Raw genomic sequence first — 26,905 nt, 5'->3', positions numbered from 1 at the left:
AGATCTTCATTTTTAGGACAAAATCGTAGTGGTATTAATTTAAAAATAATGATATGTTTACATTGAATAATTGTTGAAAGAGATTTTTCAGTCATGGTAATAATCGTCGGGTATGTATGAGATGCATGAATGTAGAAGAGACAAAGAATGTTTGCAAAGACAGAGTGGTGTAGCGTTCGATTCTCTCTGCCCACCCCTGCGTGATGGTTAGTTAGATTTTTCAGTCTTGTAGCTAGACAGTTTTTTATTTTAACTGTTGAAGAGACAATGTAGTTCTCGAAACTAGTCGTGTTAACATGAACTCAAAAAAATGTTCTTATACAAGTGTTTTATTTTTATACTTAGATTTATTTAGACAAGTACTAAAAAAACGAATAAAGTTTTTTTTCGCCTTTTTTCCTAACTTTAAACTTTTAGTTTATTTGTTTTTAGTAGGTAAATATTTTGTTTCTTTTCCTTTAAACTTGAAAATTATCAAAATCATGTTGGTTGATAGGTATTACTATAACTCCATCCCTGTTATTGCCATGGCATGGCTACATTTTGTTTTTGTTGTTTTTTTGTTACAAAATAACGCCTTTATAACAATAGTTACCCATTTACAACATATAATTAAAAATAATCAATATAGATCCACTTTTATCTACAAATCGTTATATGACTGACAACATCAATTCATAAATGATTTAATTCGAGCTTTAAATAAAACAAATAAAAAAATAAATGTATTCACAAATATACATACAAGCATACAAATTAGTCAACCTCGAATGTTCTATTTTTCTATCAGATAAAAACCATAATGTATCAAGATCGAAATAACGCACATATATTAATGAATAATCTGTAGTCACAGTATGAGTCATACAATTTAGGTAACGTTTAAATCAAATTAAAATACCACTTTCAAACTGGTTCAAAATAATTAGAATTATTATATAATACCCACAATGATAAAAAATAGATAAAACATAGGTTAAGGCGAATCGGAAAAAATAATGGTTTAGAGTTAGAGCGATAACGAATATAAATATATAAAAACAATTCGTTCATAAAAACCTTATGAATTATTTAATTGTTTATTTTGGCTGCGTTTAATGATCGATTTGGATTATTAGCGAATTTGAATGCGGATATGTTGCTATGAAAAAATCCTTTGAAATCAATTTTATTATGCCAGTAGATAGGCATTTTACCATTAAAAAAATCTATTAATGTATGTATATTAAATTGTACGTATTATGTCATTTTTTCATATGTCATTTGTTTTGAAAATATATAATTACATGTATTTATTCTTTTTCTAAAATTAATTGACAAAAATATTGATTTTATAATAAGAATATAAGCTAAAAAGTTTTGGCATACAAATAATATTTTAATGAACATTCTCACTTTAATTTAAGAAATGAACACTGAAATCTCACCCAATCTCCAGTTTGATCGGAAATGCATAAGTATATAAAAAGAAAACGTATCACAGTAGATTTAAAAAAAAAATTGGTATTTACCATGTAAAACTTAAATTGAAATATTTTACAACTTTGTAAAATATACATCTAAACTTATCAATATATTATAAATCGAAAGGTTTTTAAAAAATCAAGAAATTTCTTTAAATGATACGTTTAAGAAAAAACAATAACTTGTTTTTATCTGAAAACTTCTTCCAACGATTTATTTGACATAGCAACACATCGATAAAATTTACTTAAATTAGATCCAGTAATCCCTTGTTTTCCAAAATAGAAATCTTGTCTTTATAAGATCAGTAATTAAGTAAGCACCGCGTCCTTAAAAATATGGTGTTTTATCAACCATTGGGGTCAGAAATGAGAAAAATAATTTGAATATTAATTTTTTTATGATGATATACATATACCATACATATCTTATATGAAGTGGAAAATTGTAAGGTTAGTGCTTCACACATTCATTATGCGAAAATGTAGGCATTCCACTAGTCCTTCTCGATCCTTTGTCTCGAAGTACGTAGTTCCCTTACAAGGGCATCCATTGTACAAAATACGAGATATATCGATTCAATGCACTTCTATGGGGCGGATGCAAAAAGAAACGCAAGTTGCAAGTGCGTCGATCGCTTCTCCAAGACCTTCGATGCAGTTAGACCGGATTATCATCAACTGCCCAGAAGGGCGGAGTATAAAAGCAGGGATTTGAACCCCAACCGCAATAGTTTCAGTGGATACTTTGTAGTGACTTAGGTATCAAGTTAGACAAAACTAAACGCAGACCAAAATGTTTAAACTGGTGAGTATCTATGGAAAAAACATTTCAAAAGCAATGCGTTTTAATTCACATGAACAATACTAATGAAATAATTTGAATTAGTATTGTTCATAATAATATGTTTTGTGACTATAATTTTGAATGCACATGTATGTATATAATTCAATTGAATATACATATAAACCTATTATCTGCAATATATCTACAAACATGTATAAGTATTTACTAAAATAAAAACCAAGTACAATTCCATCAATGCTTTTTGGAGTTTTTACTATCAATTAAAAAAAAAACCTAAATGAACAATAATAAAATTGTTAGTTTACAAAGAGGATGTGTTTTAGAACTTGTGAATTTAGCTCCAAAGCACGATGAAACGTATTGTATATATGTATTGAAAATAATGTTGTACCAAACGTTTATGAACTATTAACTTACCACTATCTCAGAACGTCAAAATATTATATTTCAAACTTTTTCGTGACAAGTAAATACAGACTGAAATCATTTAAATTAAACACATTCGCATAAAACTGCATCCTGATAATATAACCTACTTATGTATATTTTTTTCAGTAATGCACTTCATGGACAGCTATAATAATTTTTATGATGCAAAAAACCTGAATTATCATCTATCAGAACTTCTTACTCCTTTAAACTTGAAAATAGGTACTGAAATAATTTATTGGGCTGTCAATATATTCGGTTCCATCTAATCAGAAACCAGTTAGCGTAGTTTTTAATAAATAAATCAGTTACGAATTAATCTTCTCATAAACATTCCTGTGAAACATTAAAACATGTTTATAATTCAAACTCAATCATTAGAACAAATTCTAGATTATATTTATTGCTTCCACTTCAAATCCTTTATAAGACGCATCCTGTTGACCATCCTATTATACAAACATATATATTTACATATGCATCTATATAAATAAACTTAGGTTTTTTGTTGTTGTTGATTTTATCAAATCTACAATATTTATTTATTATAAGAAAGAAAATTGTTTTTGACATGCAGTAAATTACGACGTAGGGGGAATCTATCCACTTAAATTATTCATTTATGAATACCTGTTTTAATAACTCTATGGGTAATGGAAGTAGGTTGCACAAATTTATTGTAAAATAATCTTATTTCTTTTGACGAAAAAGGTATGTATGTATGTTTAAATATAAGTAAATTATGGATAAAACACTTTTTTTTACCGCTAAAGTATTATATTATTACGACTAGTTTCGGAAGTCACAGATGCTTCCATCTACGCTTTTGAATCCAAACAGTAGTTTATATTCATACCCGTAGATGGAAGCATTTGTAGCTTCCGAAACTAGTCATAACAATACAATACCCAAGTGGTAAAAAATACGTGTTATATTCATAATTTAATCGTGTTTTACCTCAAAGTGAATGCTGAACAAAAAATAAATAAAAGCAAAAGATTTGAGATTTTTACTTTTGGTGGTACCTACTGCATTTTATTTAAATAATAAAACAGCAATTATATAGTTTTTTTCACATTACTTTTATTTGACCGGAATTCGTCGTAACCTACACGCAGTCTGATGAAGACAAAACTCGGTCACTGGTTAAATAAAATTCACGTGGAAAAAACAATATAGAATTAATTTTATTATATTAAAGTATAAGGTTTAGAAATTCGAGTAATTGTCAGATTCAGCCTTCAACATAATTTGAGTGTCGTTCCAGGTGGTGTTGTCAGCCCTGCTGTCTCTGGCGGTGTCAGCCCCCGCCCCCGCCCCGAGCGGGCTCGTGGCCCCCTTGGCGTACGCGAGCCCCTCCGTGGCCGTAGTGCACTCCGTCCCCGCCTTGGTCCACGCGCCCCTCTTGGCCCACGTGCCAACCGCCTACGCGAGCCACTACACTGCCGTCGTCCACGCCAAGTCTGCTCACGACGCACCCATCGCTTTAGCTCACCCTGGAGTAGTACTCTCTCCATACGCTATTCGCTCCTGGTAGATTTAGAATCCTGAGCTCTTGAACATCCAAAGAAAAATTGTTTTAAAATGCTCGAAGCTTCATTCAATATCAAGCTTCAAAGGTTTTAAAGGAAATAAAATATAATTAAAGCATTTTTAACTTGTTTTATTTGTATGTGTTTACTGTGTTTCCCAATACCCATATTATTAAAGTAATATTAAATGATACTATAAAAGCGCACCTATAGCTTTAGCTCACCCCGGAGTAGTACTCTCTCCATACGCTATTCGCTCCTGGTAGATTTAGAATCCTGAGCTCTTGAACATCCAAAGAAAAATTGTTTTAAAATGCCCGAATCATGATTCGATATCAAGCTTCAAAGGTTTTAAAGGAAATAAAATATAATTAAAACATTTTCAACTTGTTTTATTGTATGTGTTTACTATGTTTCCCAATACCCATATTATTATAGTAATATTATATGATACTAAAATAGCGCACCCATAGCTTCAGCTCACTCCGGAGTAGTACTCTCTCCATACGCTATTTGCTCCTGGTAGATTTACAAATCCTCAGCTCTTGAACATCCAAAGAAAAAATGTTTTAAAATGCCCGAAGCTTTTTGATATCAAGCTTCAAAGGTTTTTAAGGAAATAAATTAAAATTGAAGTATTAAAATCTTGTTTTATTTGTATGTGTTTATTGTTTTTGCCAATACCTATATTATTATAGTAATATTATATGATTTAAATACATAATTATACGTATATAAAATAAATAATTGTGGATAGGATTTTGTGAGAGGTGCTGCAGATTATTTAGTAGTATCCTCAAAAATTGAAATCAATAGTCAAACGACCTGGAAAAATAATAATTTATACTAGCGTAAATAATATTCGTGCGAATAAATGTATGTATAAATATAATATGTCACTAATGATATTTACGACTTTTTTAATACTGTTAGAAAATGTATGATTCGTAGAACCTTAATATAAAATCCAATATGTGGATTTAATGTAAGGTTCAAATGTAACTCAACGAATCTACAATTTTGATCATTACCACATAATACTGGTCATCATAAACATGGTTACCATTCGGACCCAGTAATGTCGATGGGAGTCGCGATGAAATCGTCGTACTCGACGAACGCATCTTCCGACTTGTCTGTGTAGATGACTGGGGGGCCGAGGGAAGCGACCACGTTAGACAAGATGGGCGAAGAGTACTGGAGCAGGTCTGATCTCTCGACATTGGCAGCGTGTGGTATCGGCATGACAGGGACATGCGGTCTCATGAGGGCTATGATCTTAGCCGTGTCGGAGGTGTGCGGTCTCTCGATGGAGTCTGGAGAAAAAATGGACGGGATGGGTTCTACTTCTTCTGGTGGCTCGTCAGGGTCGCCTCCGTAGTAAGAAACCTCCAAGGTGGTCGGATCATCAATCGCTACTGACGAATCGAAATCATCAATCACCGAGCTGTAGAATGGGGGAGCTTCGTGTATACTCGCGAAAGATGTTGTCACAGTAGCCATTGTTGACATCATCAACTGTAAACAAATGAAAAATGAAATATTAAACTAAATATTGACAAGATATCAAAAAAAAATAATTTGACCTGGTTTGTCTTCCAACTTTACATAATAAAATGTCGCCATGATCATAGAACAATGACCCATATGACTTATATGTTATAATTTAAGAGAGAGATTCAAAGCATTTTTTTCTAATATGATCTCTAGTCATTCTATCGGATCCATATTCTAAATATTAACGAGAGAAAAACAACTGATGGATCATAAAAAAAGTATTCTCAATTAACACAATTTTGTGCTATTCTCGTAGATTGAAGCGATCTGTCAAAAATGGGAATGAAATTGTGATAGAATGCATTCGAATTTAGAAACTCTTAATTCGCGACACTAAAAACGGAACTATAAACCAACTTCTTTGTATTTTTACTTTGCAACCATGCACACGTAACATATTTGTTCTTGTTCTACGATTATTATTTCTAACCTAATTATGAACAATACAAATTCCATATTTCCTTCCCATCCATCATTGTTTAAAAACAATTATATTCTAAAAAAAACACATGTTTCCCCTACTAAAATCTCCAAAAACTATAGAATATATTATGAGGTAAAAACAGAAATATTATTGTACAAGTGATTTTTTTTGCACTTTACAAAGACACTTCAAATGCACACATTGAAAAAATAATATGAGTATTGCTAGTTTTAACACTGCTGACTATTTATTATATACAGAAATACACAGAATACGTTATATTCTAAGTAAAAATAAGAATTCGTAGAAGTTAGTGAATATACATAATTGCACGTGTCAAATTATTACTTATAATAAATTCGATTCTCACCAGCATAAACACAAATATTATCAGGATTCCCATCCCCAAAATCGATCACCTGATTTTTCGACACTTAAAAACATACTGAGGTTTCGACATATTTTAAAGTACTTAAATACTTAACACATTTCACGCTTATTATAATATTTTAAGACTGCCTGTTTAAAATACAAATGAAAGAATTCGCGAATTCTTGTTTGCTGCCAACCATTTTACGCCTCGATATAATATTTTTCAATAGCTCGTTTAGCGCTTCGTCGATTAATACTGATTTGATTAAACGCTGTCCCTCAAACCCTCAAAAAATCCTTTAACTTAAAAATAACTTATTTTTAGTGTTGTGTTTACTAGAACTGGAAACAATATTCATGTTATCAATACGATTATGGGTGGTACATTTTCACCTTTAATTAATTTATCTAGTTAGTTATTTATGTGCAGTGATTACTAATATTGTATAAAAGGTTAATAAAATTTTGATTTTAATTAAATATATTTTTTAATAATCTTCAAAGATCTTAAATTAATCTTGAGTAAGTGTAAAACAAAAAAATGAAAAATGAAAAGAAAAATCATTTCGCTTAAATTTAAAGCAATACATAACGACTCATTTATTAAAAAAAAATAACGTAGGTACATATGAACTCTATTTGAAAAAATGAAGTTTATATTTTTGTGCGCATATATTTAACATTTATTATTAATCCAATAAAAAGTACAAAAAAACATACAATTTTTTTTACTTTGTAATTGCGTATTCTCCTTTCACTATTTACTTTGTATTTTTTTTAAACCTCGTTCAACGCTCTTCAATTTGCCGTTGGAACTTATTGAAATATATCTCCAGCGTTAAACGAGGTGTTAGTTACTATTTTAACAATAAATAGAAGTCTCAAAATATGATGTAAAATGAATAATATTTAGTAAGGTAAGTCCAATGTATTATATGTTATAACAAAATAATAAAAAGTTGTCAAAAATTTATTGTATGACATAATACCTTGTAGCAATCAAACGAAAAAAAACATAATGGTGCTAGTTGCAAATTTATTGCTTGTTATGTTTTATCAAAGTCGTATTAAATCTACAGAATTATGCACCAAAATCTAAAAATAAATTGTTTATGTCAAAGCTTACCTATGATTACATACGATTTGAACTATAATGCTGTTCAAATTAAGATTTCCTGAGTCAAATTACTTTTCCAGCAAAGAATTCTAAATTTGCATCTGTGTGTATACTTAAAAGGTGTTTCTATGCTGTTTTTTTTATAAAGACAAGATGTTTAATAATAATATATAACTATTGAATATATTAGGTCAAACCGTGTAATGGAACCTTGTTGGTCGGTGGAAGGTAATATTACATGATATTTTACCTAAAAATATGTATTCTTTTATGTACATTTTATAAGTTGTAATATTAGCATAATTCCAATCGATGAACTCTGTTATATAATTCGAAACGTTTGCAAGGAGTGAATACGACGCATATCATAATAACAACAACAACAACAAAATTTCATTTTGTTGTTGTTGTCACGTCATTCTCTGAAGGATAAAGAAAGACGTAAGACTTACGTACGCAATTACGCATTTATTCCGGTTAAATAGATATTTTAATTCATAACATTTGCTTTGACAAAATGCGAATGAGTTTTTAAATCAATCTCATTAATCATGAATAACGCTTCCGTAAAACGTAGAAAACCCGTTATTCGCCGATTCAATGTAATTCAATAACGACATGGCGTCATGTAAGTTATTACTATTAAGTATGTAGAGGATAGTTATTTGGCGTGGTCAGTGGGTAGAACTCGATCCTTGGGTCCTAGTGGCGCGGACTATTTAAGGCGCCCGCAGCGGGAAGATCTATCAGTCTTCTCAGAGACACATTGTAGTGACTTACTCAGTCAGACAATAGCGATACAGACCAAAATGTTCCGACTGGTTAGTGGATCATCTTTATTCATAAGTTTGACCATGAATGATTCAGTGGCATTTTTCAATGCCACTGAGTGATTTGTCACACTGTCAGCGTAGATTTTGAGACATGACCGTGCGAATCCAACGGATTATTATTTTTTTATGTATAATATATTTTTTTAATTTTTTAGGTGGTATTGTCTGCCCTCGTGGCTGTCTCCTTCGCTGCTCCCAGTAGCTTGGTTGCACCTCTGGCCTACTCGGCTGTGGTAGGATCAGTCCCGACTTCTATCTCCAGCCATTCCAGCAGCGTGGTCCATGATGCTCGTCCCGTAGTTGCTGGACCCGCTTACCTTCAAGCTCCTCTCGTCGAAGTGAAATCTGCGCCAGCCTACGTTCAAGGGCCCATTGTTGAAGTGAATTCAGCCCCCGCTGTTGTGGCTTCAGTTCCCACCTCAGTGTCTAGCTACTCCAGCTCTGTTGTGCACGACGCTAAGGCCGTAATTGCCGCTCCCGCTATTGAGCCCGCTGCTGAAACACTGGAGATTGTGGAGACTCCCGCAGTAGAGATCAGTGCCGCTCCAGAAGCCGCCATCGTTTCTGTTCCCAAGACCATCTCCAGCCAGTCCAGCACTGTTGTCCATGACGCCAGGCCGGTGGTTGCCGCTGCTCCGGTCGTACAGTACTCCGCTGCCCCCATCGCCGCTCCTATCGCCGCGACCTACTCCGCTGTTCCCTACGCCGCTGCCCCCTACGCCCCAGTCCATTACGCCGCTGCCCCCTATGCTGCTGCCACTTACGCCGCTGCCCCCTATGCTGCTGCCACCTACGCCGCTGCCCCCTATGCCGCCACCCCCTACGTAGCTTCCCCCTACGTAGCCGACCCCTACGCTTCAGCCCACTACGCCGCCGCCCCAGTTGCCATCTCCAGTTACTCCACCCATGGGCTGGTCAACTCCGCCGGCCTTGTCGCTTCTCCCGTCGCCAAAGTTTGGTAGTTGATTATCCCGAAAATGTTTTATATTTTTAAATTATTTAATGCACGAAAAACAAAACGAACAAAAATATGAATTAAAAACAGAAACGATGAAAGAAAACGATTTTTATTTTTCTTTGACTTAACGAACCCCTCAGCTGATATTATATGATTTTGATTTTATTAGGTCATCTTACTTCGAGAATAAATAAGATTTAAAAAAAAATACAATGAAGAACAACTAAAAGCATTATAAATTTCCTATATAGGACGATACTGTAAAGTTTAATTAATCAAACGTCTGAAAGAACGATACTAAAAAATAATAGAATAAAAAAAGAAATATGTGTTTTTATAAAAAAAATAACTTCAAAAAAATATGATAGATTTAAACTCATACATACATATAATATTCAAACATATTAAATTGTAAAAATGTAATATGTATGAATGAATATATATATATATATATATATATATATATATATATATATATATATATATATATATATATATATATATATATATAAATATATATATATATATATATATATATATATATATATATATATATATATATATATATATATATATATATATATATATATATATATATATATATATATATATATATAAATATATATATATATATATATATATATATATATATATATATATATTTATATATATATATATATATATATATATATATGTATATATGTATATATATATATATATATATATATATATATATATATATATATATATATATATATATATATATATATATATGTATATATGTATATATATATATATATATATATATATATATATATATATATATATATATATATATATATTTATGTGTGTGTGTTTAAAAAATATACACATGTAAATAAACAGATAACTTAATTTAAACATATCGTCAAATTTAACGCAATTTCACTTAAAATTTAAACAAAAAAGCTCATAGCATAGCATATAATTTTATCATATTATTTATTAATTATAGGTCCATTTAATAATTTACGAGGGTTCCAAACATTTCATCCAATCATTAAGCTGCTAATTCAAATATGATTTTCTTTTACTGCCTTCTATCCATGTAAATTATTTTTTGACAGTGAAAAAACACACGTTTATCAAATTAACACAAGTAATATTATAAATTCATTCAGACTTTAGCAAACATTGCAAAAAGTTCGTGTTTATAGTTTAAGAAATTGACAACAGATGGCAGGTACGGTGAACGTAAAGCTTTGATATCCGCTCAATAGGAGTTTAAAGGAACTTCCGTGGAAACTAATATTTCTAAAAATGATATCCAATCAAGCATCGAAGTTAAAAAATGAGACAAACAAAACTCACGATTTTTTAAAATTAATGATGCGAGGTTTTCAAGATCAAACAAACAAGTGTTTCAAAAAATAATCGAAAATTAAAAGCTATGTAACCAAATGTAGGTAGAATTTCATCCCGGGTTCGATTCCCAAGGGGGGGGGGATAAAATAAGTATAAGTGATTTATCACTCTTATATTTATGCAATATTACCCTGGACCGGTACCTGAAGCAAAGGACTGATTACCTTTCCTTCATGTGTTGACGATTAAGATAACACTTCGTTTATATGATGCAGTGCCCTATGCACCATTGAATGTGGATAAAGATTAGAAGAAGAAGAAAATATAAACTTAATTTTTTTTAAATGTAGGTATGAAAGAGTAAAGATACAAGAATCGAAGTACTAAACCAAACATTTTACCTGAATAAATGCATCTGAATAATTTAACGACCCTTAAATTATATTTTTATTTAAGAATTATAATAAAAGCAACTTACTAAATATCACGTCACTTCCCCTCAGGGATAGATAGAGAGAATAGAATGCCACACCTCTCTGTCTTTGCTAACATTCTCGCCTATTTCACTCCATGCAACTCCTCATACATACCAGGCGATTATTTCTATTATTATCGTCTATAGGTATGTCTAGATAATTAAGCTGCTGATTATGCAATCATGATCTATTTAATATATCACTTATGCAGCGGTACTTACACCTACTTGAAACTATTATTAGATTTTATTTCAAGGTATTGGTAATTCAAGGCATTGAATTTGTGAAACACATGGGTGAAAATAAAAAAGAGATTTTTTGTTTGTTTATTTGTTTTATAATAAACGGCTTATTTTAAAAAATAGTTATCTATTTGCGGTAGAGTGGGTTCGAACCCAGAAATATTTCGCTCACTCCTTTCAAGAACGTCTTAAATAAAAAAACTTGATTTTCAGGAGAACGCTTTTAATGTTTTAAAATATAATACAATGTATTAAAAATAAATATCAAGCCACTTATCGAACTTTTTACTGTGCAACAGATCTTTTTAGGTAAAACCTGAAGGTTTTTTCTCCATTTGAAAAATATTTAGTATATTTAAAAAAATTATTAAATAATACGCTTTCTTCAAAATACAAAAAAAATATTTTCTGCCCTGTATCGCCTTAGAGGGCAGAAAATTATTAAAAATATGCCTCTTTTGCTGGGATATAGTACATTTTCTGAGCATTCCGAAAACATGCACAACTGAAAATTGACGATTTTTGAATTATGACGTTCTTGAAAGGAGTGAGCGATTTATATTTTCCGATGAATGTAAAAGATTATAAAATACAAAGATATGGATAATATTTTTTTAATCAATTTATAAATAATGGTTATTTCCGAAGTAAGAGTAGTATATGGACGAATATAATTTTATTAACATTCATTCGTATTCACGAATTCTGTTAAAATTTGACCGGGTTACGAAAACTCCATACTAAAAAACTACTTAGGTCTGTCCTCAACTTTTGTTTTCTACCCTCATCCAATAAAAATCTGCTTTTGCTATTGCGTTGTACTGTATTTTACTAGAGAATACGATAATTTTAAATGGATGAGATGTTTGCATTATTTTGGTAAAAAGTTTATCATTTCTGTATGAAGTATATTTAATGGATAAATGTAAGATTTGTTGAGTTTTTATTTTAAATATTATTTGAGTATTTCTTGAAACATTTTAAGCTTCACATACAGTATACCGGTGTCTTAAGGCTTTGTCTGTAAAGTCACTTGATCAAACAACTTTATAATTATGAAAACACAAAACTTAGCATTCAACTTTTACGCGACTTCTTTCATAAAATATCTCAGCATTTTACACGGAGGGTAACCAAAATACTTTTTTGTGTGGGGTTTTGTAATGAAAAATTAAATAAGTTTTCTCTACGCTTGGTAGATGTTTATTAAGTGCAATCATAAGATTTTCGTATTAACAAAGGAATGTTAATTATCACTATCGTAGTACCAGACAGGGATATATCGAAAACAACATATGTACTTGCAGATATTTACATGTATAGAATTTTGAGATTTTTAAGGTTCAATTATCTAACGTTTTATCTAATCGGCTGTAATTAATTCAAAAATATTTTTAAATATAATTTATAAGGACATTCATGAAATGAATATTATTAAATAGCAGAGTTTTTGTCCATTAATATACAATGTAAAATTGTTACTAATATTATAGAACCGAATATATGATGTTAACCGCAGGAAAAAATTATATATTTTGAGTCAAAAGTAGTAATTTTATTTTTACCCGTTTTCGTTTTGGAACAGCGGTTTTATTAATATTTTTTTTATTTGAACTTAATTTTCTAAATACAGTTTAAAATCGTTCGAAGTCCTAAATTGAAGAACATCCCGACGAATGTCTTCGTCCGCTCGCTTTGGCCAGTAGACTTTTACCAGTGATGGAGAGCGGGAGTATGAGGAGCCCAGAGGGCCAGGGGTGACTTGTAGTGCACAGGAGCGTGGCTGTAAAGCGGGGCGTGGCTGTAGTGAAGAGGGTAGTGGTAAGACAGAAGAGGGCTGGAATGCACATCCACTCGCGACTGGTGAGACACCGCAGTCGGCGCCAGGAGCGCAGAGTAAGCGAGGGGGTACACGGCTGACCTCTTGTGGAGATAATGATGCAGCCCGTGGTTGGCTAACGCGTGAGCCTGGAAGTGGATGGCCTTAGCGGCGACAACATCGGCAGTCTCCAAAGGAACTCCGTGAGGTGTCAGCAAGCCAGCCGGGGTGTGAGGACCGAGGGCGAGAGCTGAGTGGAGAGGAGCGGAGTGAAGAGAAGCGGAGTGAAGAGGGGCAGAGTAGGCGAGAGCTGGAGCGGAGTAGGCCAGTGCTGGAGACGTGTAGGCAAGAGCCGGAGCGGAGTAAGCCAGAACTGGAGCGGAGTGGATATCTACGCGGGACTGGTGGGAAACGGCTGTAGGGGCGGCGTACACTGCGGGAGCCAGCAAGTGAGAGTAGGTTAGAGACGGCTTGGCAGCAGCTAGGGCCAGGAGAGCGGACAACACCACCAGCTTGAACATTGTGGTCTGTGTTGATTTAGCTACTTCACGATTAAATACACAGAACTAACTGATACACTATTCTCATTGTTCGGCCTATTTATACTGAATAACTCAGAATGTTAAACCATGTACCTGGCAAAGGTTCATGGCGGATACAAACGTATAAACCGTCGCATTTACATACTTTCAGTGGTTGCCCTTACTCGACTTAGTAATTACAACGTCGAGATCCATTTAATTGTGCTTCACAGTTACAGTCGTACAAAACTGGTAAAATTCGAACACGCGATACACACAAATAAACATACGGCAAAAAACAATAATTAACCCATAATTACAACATTAAAAAAAAACTTTTGTTATACATACTTATTGTTAGGCTTGCCAGACGTCCTGGTTTTCAGACAAAACCCCGGTGTCCCAGCCGGTTCACTTCACGTCCCAGTAAAAATTTAATTAGATAATAGATGGAAAAAAAGTATGAAGTAATGAATTGTGAAGAATTATTTAGGATAATTGTTCACTAATTTATTTCATTGTACTGTACACTAGGGACATTCCGGTATCCCGATTGAAAATTTCAGAAATATGGCAAGATTCATCACTAATTCGATATCTCACTTAAATCCAAATCATGATAAATATATTGGCAGTGATTGTCCTGACGAAGAGACGGGTACGTCTCGAAATCGGTAGACATAAAAATCTCGGTGAGTAGTTATATTTTTAACATTTTTGTAAAAAAATAAATAAGTAATAAATTTTATCTTAATACCGTGCGAATTTCATACTATCGGTTTAAAACCCCATGCATTTGTTACCTTGTTTTACGTCATACATTCGCGGGTGTTTTTATTACACGTTTATAACGTAAACTTCATATTTACTCCTTTATTATTGTAAAATACCAGCGCTGAACTATTTCATTGTGTCCGTTTTGCAATAAGGCTTTAGTACTAATGTAAGTCACTACCTCTGATTTGTCGGAGGCGATTAAAATAGCAGCAATAACTCAAAAGTACGTAATATTGTCTACTCTATGTACATATATTCATGGGTCAAGACAAGTGATTGCGAAACCGCTAACTGATATCCGGCAACACGGTAAAACCCGCGGGCTACAAGCGGTTAGAGAATTAAACTATTAAAAATGTCCCACCGTCGTTTATTGGTTTTTAAAATACAAAATTAATTCCACAAATATATCGTTCACTCCTTTCAACAACGTCATATATCAAAAAAACTTGATTATTCAAGAGATAGTTTTTAAAATTTAAGAATTTAATACAATGTTTTAAAAATAAATATTAAGCCTCTTATTGAACTTTTTACTGTGCAACAGATATTTTAAATTTAATCCCGAATATTTTTTCTCCATTAAAAAAATATTAAGTAAATTTAAAAAAATAATAAAACAATACCTTTTCTTCAAAATGCAAAAACAACACTTTCTGCCCTGTAGCGGGTAAATATTAAGTTAACAATATGCCGCTTTCGCTGAGATAAATGACATTTTCTGGGCATTTTGAAAACATACATAACTGAAAATCGACGATTTTTTATATATGTCGTTGTTGACAGGAGTGAGCGGTATATCAACTACAGTTTGACCTCGTTGATGTGCCATGTAAATAAATCAACTTCAATTTTCAACCAAAACATGTTCTTGGTTTGAAACTCTGATTAATTAACCAATATTTGTGGTCCAAAACTTAAGATTATTAATAGCAATCAAATCATGATATTACTGATCGAAAATATTACTGATTTTTTAATTATTTAATATTTGTAGAATAATCATCCGTCTCCATAGTGTAATAATGATCAGCACGCTCGGCTACTGTATTGGCGGTCCGGGTATGATTCCTATGGGGGAGGGGGTCAAATAAATATATGTGATTTTTCACTTTCATATTTACTCAATATTGCCCTAGACTGGTACCTGAAGCAGAGAGGTGATTTCTTTCGTTTGTTAACGATCAAGATAACACTGTGTTTATATGATGCAGTGCCCTATGCGCCATCTGGTGCAGATAAGGGTTTGAAGAAGAATAGTCATTAATTATAAAGTATGTTTTAGAGTACCGATAAAGGTTTTTTTTATAATTGTACCTACCTTCCAAGTGACTCTGAAATCTAGCTACGGCTAATGCAACACCGTTTAACATGTTCCTACTTAGGCTCCAACTTTATGAGTTTACTACAATTTACGAATGGTTTTACTTTTTATGTTTAAAGTTACTATAAATAATTCCATTTAATTCATAAATGAAAATTCAAGAAAAAAATCAACAAATAGTAATAAACTGAGAGTATTAAATGAGATTGATCAATAAACTCGTGAGTTCCGAAATTTGAGTAGTGTGGTTATCAATCATGGGTAGAATGGTGAATGCTGCACGTGTGTAAAGTGACCACTTAACCAGCCTATGCCAGGTCATAAACCTTGTTAATTCACTGACTTCCATATTATTCTTCATATAAGTGGAGAAACCCTGATTTTTGAAAAAGGATTCCAACACACCTTGAATCTTGAAAAATGTATTTTTATAACCTTCTTTATAACTATCTACCAATGCAATGTTCCCTCTCGATCCTTACCTTTGACTTATTTTATTCATATTATTGTACCAGCAATTGCGGATAGATTCACCTTCTCATTTTATTTTTATAACTGAGTCAGTAAAATCAAAATAAATTATTAAATATGTACGCGCTATTTAAAGAAATCAGAATATTTATATTTTAATAGATGGACGTAGGCAGGTAGACCTCATTGAAAACATGATTTTATAAATATATACATAGTTATTTTTTTGAAGGAAGAAAATTTGATTTAGGATCGAACTTGACCTTTTATTAAGCCTTACTTTAATGTCATCTTTGCCTGTGTACATGAAATGAATTTTAATTTCTCTTTAAAAATTCTCGCTGAAAGAAATTGAACGACAGATTAGGTTAGGTTAAGCAATATCAATCAAGAATCGAAGCTTCGTGTTATCGTTAACACATCAAGGAAAGGTGATCAGCCCTCCGCTTAAGGTACCAATCCAGGGTAATGGTGAATAAATGTTAGAGTTAAAAGATCACTTATATTTATTTGAACCCCTAGGAATCAAACCCGGGACCTCCAGTACGGTAGCCCAGCGTGTTGACCATTACACTACGCAGGTGGACAAAATAACATAAGCAGAATTATAAAAATACACGTATATATATATAGTTTTAAAAGTCCAATAACAATTTGAACATTTTGTGAGAGGTTTTCAACAACAACACAAACGTTCAAATTGAAATAAGTAGATGGAATGTATGTTAAAATGTTTTTTTTTATGTATATATATATATATATATATATATATATATATATATATATATATATATATATATATATATATATAAATACATACATATATATATATATTTATACATATATATATATATATATATATATATATATATATATATATATATATATATATAAATAAATACAAAAATAATGACATGGTTTATGAAACACGGCACTAAAAACATTTTATTCCAACCTTTATTCACACCAAATGGTGCATAGAGCACTGCTTCTTACCAGCAGTGTTATTAAAATAATTAAATATAATGATCAACGTCAAATGCTCAAAAAAGGTGATCATTTTAGCGATGATGCATTTCAAGGAGCAGCCCAGGATAAGTGAAAAATCAATAATATTTATTTTAACCTGGGAATCGAATCAACGATCTCCAGCAATCGTAGTCTAACACTCTAATTCTCTACACTTTAGAGGCGGACGATAATAATTTCAATAATCAAATATTTTTTGTATATTTGTTGAAATGGTAATGATTCCTTAACAAATTAAAAAAATATTAATGAAATATAATAAACACAGAGAAAAGATATACTAGAAATATTTGAGTAGTGTTTACTCAAAACGATTTAAGTATAAGTGACATTGAATTATTCTCTTTGCCTTTCCATGGTCAATTCAGCGAACTTGAAATGTTTCGTTCAATATCAATTTAGTATTACAAACGTGATCAATGACAAATTTCCATGCCCTACGAAACAGAGCTCTATAACTTGAAAATCAATTAAAATCCGGGCACAATTCAATTCACTTATGTAATATTGTTTGTTGTTGTTTAAGATTGAGTGACTTAACGATTTACAAGCAATTACATATGTGAGGGAATGTAAACAAATCGCAGTTACAAAATTTTAAATGTGTCCAAATACTTGTTCACAAATCTGGATTATCTCCAATTATACGAGTTATTTTCAAATATAATTTTTGACATCTCATCACAGATAAAGAAGAATATGGAAGTCTGGGCATTTACGGGGCTTACGACCGTCATGGGCCGGTTTAAGCGATCACGAATACAGTCGCATATTTCTTTATTTCCTTTAGATATTATAGATATTTTATTTGTTTCCTATAGATATTTGATGTAAGGTTTTTTTTAATTGTAAATAAACGTTAGAAGCGTCCATACTTCATATTTACGTTTGTAATAAAATAATTCAAAACATTTAACAAAAAAATGAATCATTCATAAAACCTTTTTAATGTTTAAATTAGAAGCAAATTCAATAGTCTCCTAAGAAAATATTTGAATCGTACAAAAATACTCGCGGTTAGTATAAAAAAAACAATCTTCTATATTATGGAAGCAAAAACAGCAATGTAAAATGTTTTAATTCAAATGTATTAATGGTAAACCTTTAATTTTAAAGTTTTTTTCCATCAAATAGCTATTTGAAATTTCCTCTTTTCAAAATATTAATTATATTTTATTTATAGCAGACAAGATTGTCATTGTACCATCAAAATATATATCGATGCTGTTTGTATGCGGAAATATAAAGATTCGAATAAAAGCTATAGATGAAATCTTATTTTTATTTTCCTAATTTTATAAAAGGGTATTATTAAAAACCCTTACCGCACCCCAATGGTGCATAGGGCACTGCTTCATATAAATGCAGTATTATCATTTACACATGAAGGAAAGGTGATCAGCCCTGCACTTCAGGTACCAGTCCAGTGCAATATTGAATAAATATTACAGTGAAATTATCACTTATATTTATTAAACCCCCCTGGGAATCAAACCCGTGACCTCCAGAACGGTAGCCGAGCATGCTGACCATTACACTACGGAGGCGGACGAAAAGGGTATGCAATTGAAATTCATATATATTTATATATATTTTTATACTTATATTTTAAATATAACTAACTAACTAACTAACTAACCATCACGCCGCTTCCCCGCAGGGGTAGGCAGAGAGAATAGAGCGCCACACCACTCTGTCCTTGCAAACATTCTTCGCCTCTTCCACGTTCATGCATCTCCTCATACATACCCGCATATTTTAAATATTGTATTTCAAAACCAAAAAAAAATGTTTTATAAATATGTTTTTACTCACGTGTGCACAAAACAGCCAAAAAACGAATACGAAAACTTGATTTCTTGCCATTTCGTATTACTTTTATCTGATTTAAAGAAATTTACATGAGATCTGACTTAGTCAAGTGCGTCTCCAGATAACTATCGTAGACTAGTGCATCACTTTTTAAAAGATTCGCATTAAACCTGACGATGTTGATGAATTGAACACTTGTCGATTAGTATTTATGTTTTAAACAGGTGACATTGTTTGTTCAAATTCATGATTGCACAACTGTTTTTATTTTCCTTCAGCCAGACAAATGTACCTTAAGTAAATTAATAAACGATTATAGGGAAATATTATTTTTTAACACAAAAGAAACGTTGTTTTTTTTTAAAAACCTGTTTCATAATATAAGATTTTCTAAGAATTCTCATCTAAAATAGAATACACGTTTGACCCAAAATGTCGTTATTTCCTGTTTCTTATTAGATTTTTATGTATCATGCATAATACGATAAAATATTTTTTGTATTAATTTTAAATCAAACACAGATTTTTTGAGTCTACTAAGTTTGATGATGCCCTAACAAGGCGAACCAATTGTCACAGTATAATTTTTTATGTGTTTTTGTTAATGATATACAACTTTGTAGACTCAAAAAATCTGTGCTGGATTTAAAATTAATACATAAATTAAAATGGAGTTCTATAAATTAAACGCCAAATCAATAAATACGATAAAATATATTATTTTACTATTAAAGAGATAAGAAAAACATATGCTTGATATTAGTAATGTTAGTAAATAACCACTCACCGACTACTTCTGTCTACCGGTTTCGAGACGTACCCGTCTCTTCGTCAGGACATACACTACAATTTAACAATCATGCGAACAACACTACACCACACCCACTTAGTACTATTCACATCACTATCACTACACATGCAAAACATGCAGAGCGAGTTGTTAGTCCCACCATGCTTTTGGGAAACTTTTGGGAAGCATGGTGGGATTTTGGGAAGCATGGTGGGACCAACAACTCGCTCTGCATGTTTTGCATGTGTAGTGATAGTGTATGTGAATAGTACTAAGTGGGTGTGGTGTAGTGTTGTTCGCATGATTGTTAAATTGTAGTGTATGTCCTGACGAAGAGACGGGTACGTCTCAAAACCGGTAGACAGAAGTAGTCGGTGAGTGGTTATTTACTAACATTACTAATATCAATTAAAATGTTTGACCACAAAGTAAATGCTTTGAATATAAATAAAAACATATGCATTCATCTTTTTTCACCATAAGGCCTAATAAATAGTCCCTAATAAATATTCCACGTGTTTATCACCATGCATGATTGATACTTTAGCAATTTATATACAACGAAAAAATGCGCGCAAAAAATATTTACATGCCTTTTTTGAAGCAATTTTTCGGGTCTTTTTACTTTTTACAAATAACAGTTTTTCATTTTACGAATAGTTTCACTCAGACGATATCAATTCACTAAAGGAATAATTTTCTATTTAAGGCTTCTCCCAAAAATAATATTAAGATTTTCTATTACGTACAGTATTTTATTGTTTCAACCTTATTCTATGACGCAGACTTCAATTCAGATTAGAGCATGTTTTGAAATTTATTTGAAGATATATGTGATGTCACATTATTAAGCAATCAGTTACAATTGTGACGTCTGAAAACGTAATGGTATTTATTTATATTTTGTGCGTAGTAATAACGATTTAACCAATCGAAAATGATCCAAGTAACTTTTTAATCATTTTCTTTATGGAAAATTGGTAATATTACCTCAAAGAACTCATTATAAATTACTGTTTCCAAATAATACAAGCTTGTTTATTACATGGATTATTATTTTCTATTTTCTACACATTATTCTTCGTCCTTATGTAATGTTATGACAGACGCGTCGCGTGCGCGTAGACACCTTGTGATCAGCGTACGCGTGCACTCGATGACGTCCACATTAAACAGGACACTTTAGTCCCCTTTTGCCAGGAGGCAGGTTGGACTGAAGCGAGTATTAATTAAAACACGGTATTGACTATTTATATAAATGTTTATTTAAAAACAACAGTACGGCAGTCAATACTCATGTGCTTCCAAACAGCTCTGTTAAGTTATGTTACACCCGACTCTCCCGAAGTACCAAATTAGACTATGTTAAAAACCCTCTTGCTTTAGGGTAGAGAATCATAAAATGCTGTACCAATTTATGGCCATGGGAACGCATCTTGAACCAAGGCTGGACAACATATTGCAAGCAAATGACGAGTCCCTCGACTTTCTAAAAAGGACAATAAAAGTGCGAATGAGAAATGGCAGGGCCATTACACTTATTATTCTATGTTGCGATCACCTATGTTTTTAACTCTAAGCTTCTCCACTTACATCATCTTTATCCTATTAAATATATTTCACAAATGTGGCTAAAAATCTGGAGACTATGATGGATAACCTTGCCTTCATTAAGGATTTAATTGCATCCCAATGCATCACTGAATGTGGATACAGAATTTTTAGCTGGATATATATAATATCATTTTATGTGGCAGGAATAAATGAAAAAAAACTATTGTTAAATTCTTTGCTAAATCGTTTATTACTTAATTACGACAAGCTGTTCACTCTTCATATAAATAATAAATTATATTACAAGTATAACATAAACACACAGATATTTTAATTATAACTTAAAGTTGAAACGATAAGGGAGATCCTTTTTTGAGTGTGTACTATACATATCTAAAGACAAGAGTCAACAAATATCATATAATAATAAACCATACTCGCATATGGTACTTGATTTGGTAAATTGATTTTCTTGGCTGAAATTTAGATTTAAAAATATATAATATCGCTACAGACAGCATGAAGGTATTTTTGCAGAATGTTCCATAATCCTTGGTATTTACTTAGTGGATGTAAGTGTGGGCCAGGGGTGAAGAATAGGCAAGAGGGGCATGGTAGGCAGGGGCAGCAAGGACGGGAGCATGATAGGCAGGGGCAGCATAGGCGAGTGGAGAAGATGCAACCTGGAATATAAAAAAAATAGAAAAAAAATTAATATCGGAGGTAAGTTTTTTGATTGAAAAAAAGGAAATTTGATGTAGAATTTATAAAACCCACGATTTGTCCCGGACATGCATAAGTATTTTGACGAAAACATTCATAGTAAAAACTATTGCAATTACAAAATTAATACAAAAAATATTGAATGTATTTATTTTATTTAATTTCTAAGATCTGCGTTTTCTTTATACATTCGTCGATTTACTACTTTTTATTTATTTTTTATTATTATTTTTTACATTTCTCATTATAATATAATTACAATTACATTTTTTTATAACACATTAATGCCAAAAAAGATTCTAAAAAGGCATGGTTTGTGTGTGGGTAAACATTTTATTTTTGGTTTTAATAAATATCAAAAATATAAATAGAAAAGTGCTAATGTTTAATAACAATCTTTAATTTAATCAAAAAAAATTAAAAAGAATAAACTGTAAATTGAAAGACAAAGTAACTTAGATCTGTTTTTTACTAAATAATTTCAACAGAATTCTTAATTCAAAACAAATTTAATTATAAATAATTGATGTCCATAATATCGTGGGTATACTGGCAAAAAACGTTAACTCTAAAATCCCTTTTTAAATAGAATTATCCCTGTTATTTAAAGCTTTGCCTGAATAAAGTACCCTATTGAACTTAACGTTAAATTTACTTTTAAAACAACATAAACATGACATTTCAAACTACTTATTGTTTTCCAGTTCATAGAAAGTTGAAAAATTTATAATATATATCATTAAGTCAAAATTGCATATTTTAGAGTAAACGTTTTTTGCCAGTATACCCACGATATAGTCCTTATGGAATGAATGAAACAGTTTTGAGAAAAATTAGATAAATGAAATTAAAAAGACTAGGGTATTAAAAAGACGTTTTTATATTATTTAAAATGATAATTAAGTATTATTTGTACAATATGCACGCTGAATGTAGTATCAGCTGTTTCGATTTAAAAAAACAACGCACGATAGGCAATGTGAGCTCAGATTTTCCGATATTTTCCTAATAACTTCTATTTACCTTATACGTGTTGGCATAAGAAGTTGCCACGGGGACTGCTGCCTTGACGATGGGAGCACTGTAGGCTACTGGAGCATGCGCGTAGGCGAGAGGGGAGGCGGCATAGGCGGCTGGAGCATAGGCGGCTGGGGCATAGGCGGCTGGGGCATAGGCGGGGGCAACCAGGGGGGCGCCGAGGAACCCGGGCTTGGCGGCAACTACGGCCAACACAGCTGACAGAACAATCTGAGGAAAGAAAAACAAATTAATTTATAAAAATCAGTGATTCGTATAGAAAATATGAAAAGTTGTATTAAATATTATTTGTAATTAAAATGTAACTTTGTTTTAAAATCACTTAAAATTTATAGTGATTTCAAAACTAAGTTACATTTTAATTATAAAATGGAAAATCACACACTTAATGCTTCAAATATAAATTATCTGAATATTATTTGTTACACATTAATTTAATTATCATCATTTACTTAACAATTATTAATAAATCTATGTGTTATTTTTGAGCAAAATTTTGACCCTTTTATAGAACAGTCACTTACATGTCATATTTTTATGACCCAAACGTATATTTTGGGTTTTTCATTCGAATTAACGACATTCGTACAATTCATATATATTTTTTAAAAACAGTGTAATTATTTTGGTTGATGTAGTTCAGTGTTGTTGATATGTCCTCCTCCATACTGTAGCAGTAAGAGCGTTTGACTAACATGGTGGAGATCCCGGGTTCGATTCCCAGGAGGATCAAAATAAATATAAGCATTTTTTCACTTTATTATATAATCCTGGACCGAAACTTGACTCTTTTAATATAACAAATTCAAAATGGAGAACAAACTTATATTTATAGAGATTGTTATCTGTAATCGGAATGTATTTTTTTCATGACCAATATTCGTTGAAACATATAATTTTAATCCTTAATATATATATATATATATATATATATATATATATATATATATATATATATATATATATATATATATATATATATATATATATATATATATACATATATATATATATATATATATATATATATATATATATATATATATATATATATATATATATATATATATATTTATATATATAAATATATATATATATATATATATATATATATATATATAATATATATATATATATATATATATATATATATATATATATATATATATATATATATATATATATATATGTGTGTGTGTAATAAAATACCTAGGTACCTACCTATACATTTTATTAAGTACTTACAAATAGTACCTACATAAAACAGTTCTACCACCAGATGTCGCATGCGTCGCACAGAATTAAACAAAAGAGATCCGATAGAAAAAATTAACTGACAGAATCAGATAGATATAAAAATTATTGTAAAGATTAATTAAGAATAAACTTTTATTGTCGTTTCTTTAATATCAAAGCAACACATTGTTTATTTTATTATTATACACCCACTTTACATATTATTTACACCCAATTTATAAAGAAAAATATTACCACGTTATTTATATATATACATTTACGGGTTTTGGGTAAAACACGGTAAATGCAGGTGACTATCGAATCACAGAAAAATTATACGTTTGAAAAAAAAATCGTTACGCCGAAAATCAAAAAATAAGCCTATTTTAAGAATTCGGCCATTGCTGTATTTATATGACCTGATAATTGCTCAGTGACAAAATGTAAGGATAAATTGATCGGTATACACTTGCATTGAATAATATTGTCCCAGATTCTGTACATGTAATGAATTGCGCACTACTTACTAGAGTTGTAATAATTTATTGTAAGTTACATTGTGAAAGGGAAGCGCTTACTTTAGCGATCGTGTTCGGAAAAATAAAATAATAGCGTTAGTTACAGTAACTTTACTGTCAATAGCGAAGGTTGCGTATTTGAATGAAATCTTTGCCAGAAAAAGTCATCGCAAAGTGTATCACCCTATGTAATAACTTTCTTATACACCTTCTTCGCACTCTATGATATAAATGTCTTTGATTTTTTGCAAAGAGATATCAGTTTGGCTTTCTATTCTCTCTGCCTACCCCTGCGGTAAAGTGGCGTGATAGTTAGTTAGACTACAGGTTTGTCATCTTTAAGAGTTTGAATTAATCGGCGGATAGCATTGTAGGAAGTAATGTAGAAAATAGAACAGGATTTGAGGAAACCGCCCTAAGATCCACCCTACAAATCTAGATCAATTCTTGCTACTATATTTTAAAAATTATTTCAGAAAAAAACTTATTTTGATTGCGTTGGTGAAAAAAATATAAAACAGTAGACACTGTCAAAAATATCAAATATTAAAAAAAAGATATATAAAACGACTTTTAGTAGAATGAAGCCATAACGTTATGGGTAAAATTAAATAAATGGAAGGATTTTCTAATGAAAGTAATTGTATGAAACATGATAACAATAGTTATCAGAAACTAACAACTTCTCAACATTTCACTTAAACTGAATATATAATATGATTTAGTAAAAAAAAATGTTTTTTAAATTAAGTTTTATAAAAATTATGCCTTGAGTTTTATGCAAATTATACACGAAACTAAATGATGTTATTATTTTAAAATATAATTTTTATATTCACTTTTTAAAAATAAAGTAGTAATATAATGAAGGAACGAAACCACATTTGTGTATTTAAAATTATTAAAAAAAAATAATAACAATTGACATTAAGATTTGTTAGGTATCTCAAAAGTGAAAATAATCTTTTTATACGAAGAGAATATAAGGGCTGGGCACACAAACCTGACGCTGGCTGGTCAAAGTAATAATATGTAAAATAAATTCGAAAGAATTCTCACCCTTAGTCAGAGGGGTAGTAGGTACTACAAATTGAATAATAAACAAATTGTTAATATTTATGATATTATAAACGTACAATTATGTTGCTAAAAATGTTTAAATAAATAGATAATGATTCTTGACTAATGCAAAAGTCTGATTTTTTTTCCACTTCGAATTTTTTTTGGAGGAAACAAAGATTAAAAAAAATTAAATATTGTAACTCACCAGTTTGAACATTTTGGTGTGTGATAATTCCTCTTTCTTACCAGAAGTGAGAATGTACAATCTGGAAGTCATTCTGACTTTATATACCTTGAGGTAACTCATTCATTCGCCCTTAGTGTCACCCCTCTACCTAGCGGTTGGCTGTACACTCGCTCCAAGCATCGACACAAGATTCCGATACAATCCTCAAGCGCTGCAGTGAAAAATTTGCTCGGCGAACTGTACTTCAATCGCTTACGGGTACGTTTGTACCGAAGCATTAGTATGCCAATTACTTCTTTTGGAGTTGCGTTGACTCACTTTTACAAATAAACGAGAAAACGATCAACTTGATTTTAAAACTGATTTTAACAACAAAAAAATCCGATTATAACAAATTTCGAGTAAAATTACGGTTGGTAATAATATTTTGTTGTGGGTTTTTACAAATTTAATCACAAATCTGGGTTTGTCCACATATATTGATATTAT

General features: G+C 31.2%; 4 protein-coding genes and 1 long non-coding RNA gene across 6 annotated transcripts; 2 read left to right on the top strand and 3 right to left on the bottom strand.

The window, feature by feature from the left end:
• Nucleotides 1-2,209: 2,209 nt before the first annotated feature.
• On the top strand, nucleotides 2,210-4,352 carry LOC148313418 (uncharacterized). The gene is made up of 2 exons (XR_015837834.1): nucleotides 2,210-2,271; nucleotides 3,968-4,352. It is a non-coding gene; the product is annotated as an uncharacterized LOC148313418 (long non-coding RNA).
• Nucleotides 4,353-4,865: 513 nt separating this feature from the next.
• On the bottom strand, nucleotides 4,866-19,488 carry LOC148313415 (uncharacterized). 2 transcript variants are annotated; one of them, XM_088263311.1, is made up of 3 exons: nucleotides 19,312-19,488; nucleotides 5,296-5,750; nucleotides 4,866-5,057 (listed from the first exon to the last, which is right to left on the bottom strand). In XM_088263311.1, exons 1-3 carry the CDS (start codon nucleotides 19,360-19,362, stop codon nucleotides 5,042-5,044), a joined length of 522 nt encoding a protein of 173 aa, XP_088119437.1. In that variant the 5' UTR covers nucleotides 19,363-19,488; the 3' UTR covers nucleotides 4,866-5,041. The 2 variants fall into 2 exon arrangements, with proteins under 2 accessions (XP_088119437.1, XP_088119447.1); XM_088263321.1 differs by lacking the exon at nucleotides 19,312-19,488 and adding an exon at nucleotides 6,584-6,658.
• On the top strand, nucleotides 8,451-9,612 carry LOC148313417 (uncharacterized). Its single transcript, XM_088263285.1, has 2 exons — nucleotides 8,451-8,523; nucleotides 8,691-9,612. The coding sequence occupies exons 1-2, from the start codon at nucleotides 8,512-8,514 to the stop codon at nucleotides 9,495-9,497; spliced, it is 819 nt and encodes a 272-aa protein (XP_088119411.1). The 5' UTR covers nucleotides 8,451-8,511; the 3' UTR covers nucleotides 9,498-9,612.
• Nucleotides 13,024-16,157, bottom strand: LOC148313416 (uncharacterized). The gene has a single exon (XM_088263296.1). The coding sequence runs from the start codon at nucleotides 13,893-13,895 to the stop codon at nucleotides 13,266-13,268; it is 630 nt and encodes a 209-aa protein (XP_088119422.1). The 5' UTR covers nucleotides 13,896-16,157; the 3' UTR covers nucleotides 13,024-13,265.
• A 2,392-nt stretch (nucleotides 19,489-21,880) lies between the features above and the next one.
• On the bottom strand, nucleotides 21,881-26,484 carry LOC148313414 (uncharacterized). The gene is made up of 3 exons (XM_088263276.1): nucleotides 26,435-26,484; nucleotides 23,399-23,623; nucleotides 21,881-22,335 (listed from the first exon to the last, which is right to left on the bottom strand). Exons 1-3 carry the CDS (start codon nucleotides 26,444-26,446, stop codon nucleotides 22,216-22,218), a joined length of 357 nt encoding a protein of 118 aa, XP_088119402.1. The 5' UTR covers nucleotides 26,447-26,484; the 3' UTR covers nucleotides 21,881-22,215.
• Between the last annotated feature and the right edge of the window lie 421 nt (nucleotides 26,485-26,905).

Source organism: Brachycentrus maculatus, unplaced genomic scaffold, assembly GCF_059751285.1.
Source record: "Brachycentrus maculatus isolate JH-2025_06_01 unplaced genomic scaffold, ASM5975128v1 h1tg000012l, whole genome shotgun sequence".
NCBI lineage: Eukaryota > Metazoa > Arthropoda > Insecta > Trichoptera > Brachycentridae > Brachycentrus > Brachycentrus maculatus.
Note: the sequence above shows the minus strand (reverse complement) of the source record. Positions and strands in the feature narration are given on the sequence as shown.

Bases quoted from the DNA above. Each gene is read 5' to 3' on its own strand.
- LOC148313416 (XM_088263296.1), bottom strand. From the start codon at position 13,895: ATGTTCAAGCTGGTGGTGTTGTCCGCTCTCCTGGCCCTAGCTGCTGCC.
- LOC148313415 (XM_088263311.1), bottom strand. From the start codon at position 19,362: ATGGCAAGAAATCAAGTTTTCGTATTCGTTTTTTGGCTGTTTTGTGCA. The intron at 5,751-19,311 runs GTGAGTAAAAAC...ATTTGTTTACAG, and splicing joins TTTGGCTGTTTTGTGCACAC to TTGATGATGTCAACAATGGC.
- LOC148313414 (XM_088263276.1), bottom strand. The intron at 22,336-23,398 runs GTAAATAGAAGT...TTTATATTCCAG, and splicing joins CTTATGCCAACACGTATAAG to GTTGCATCTTCTCCACTCGC.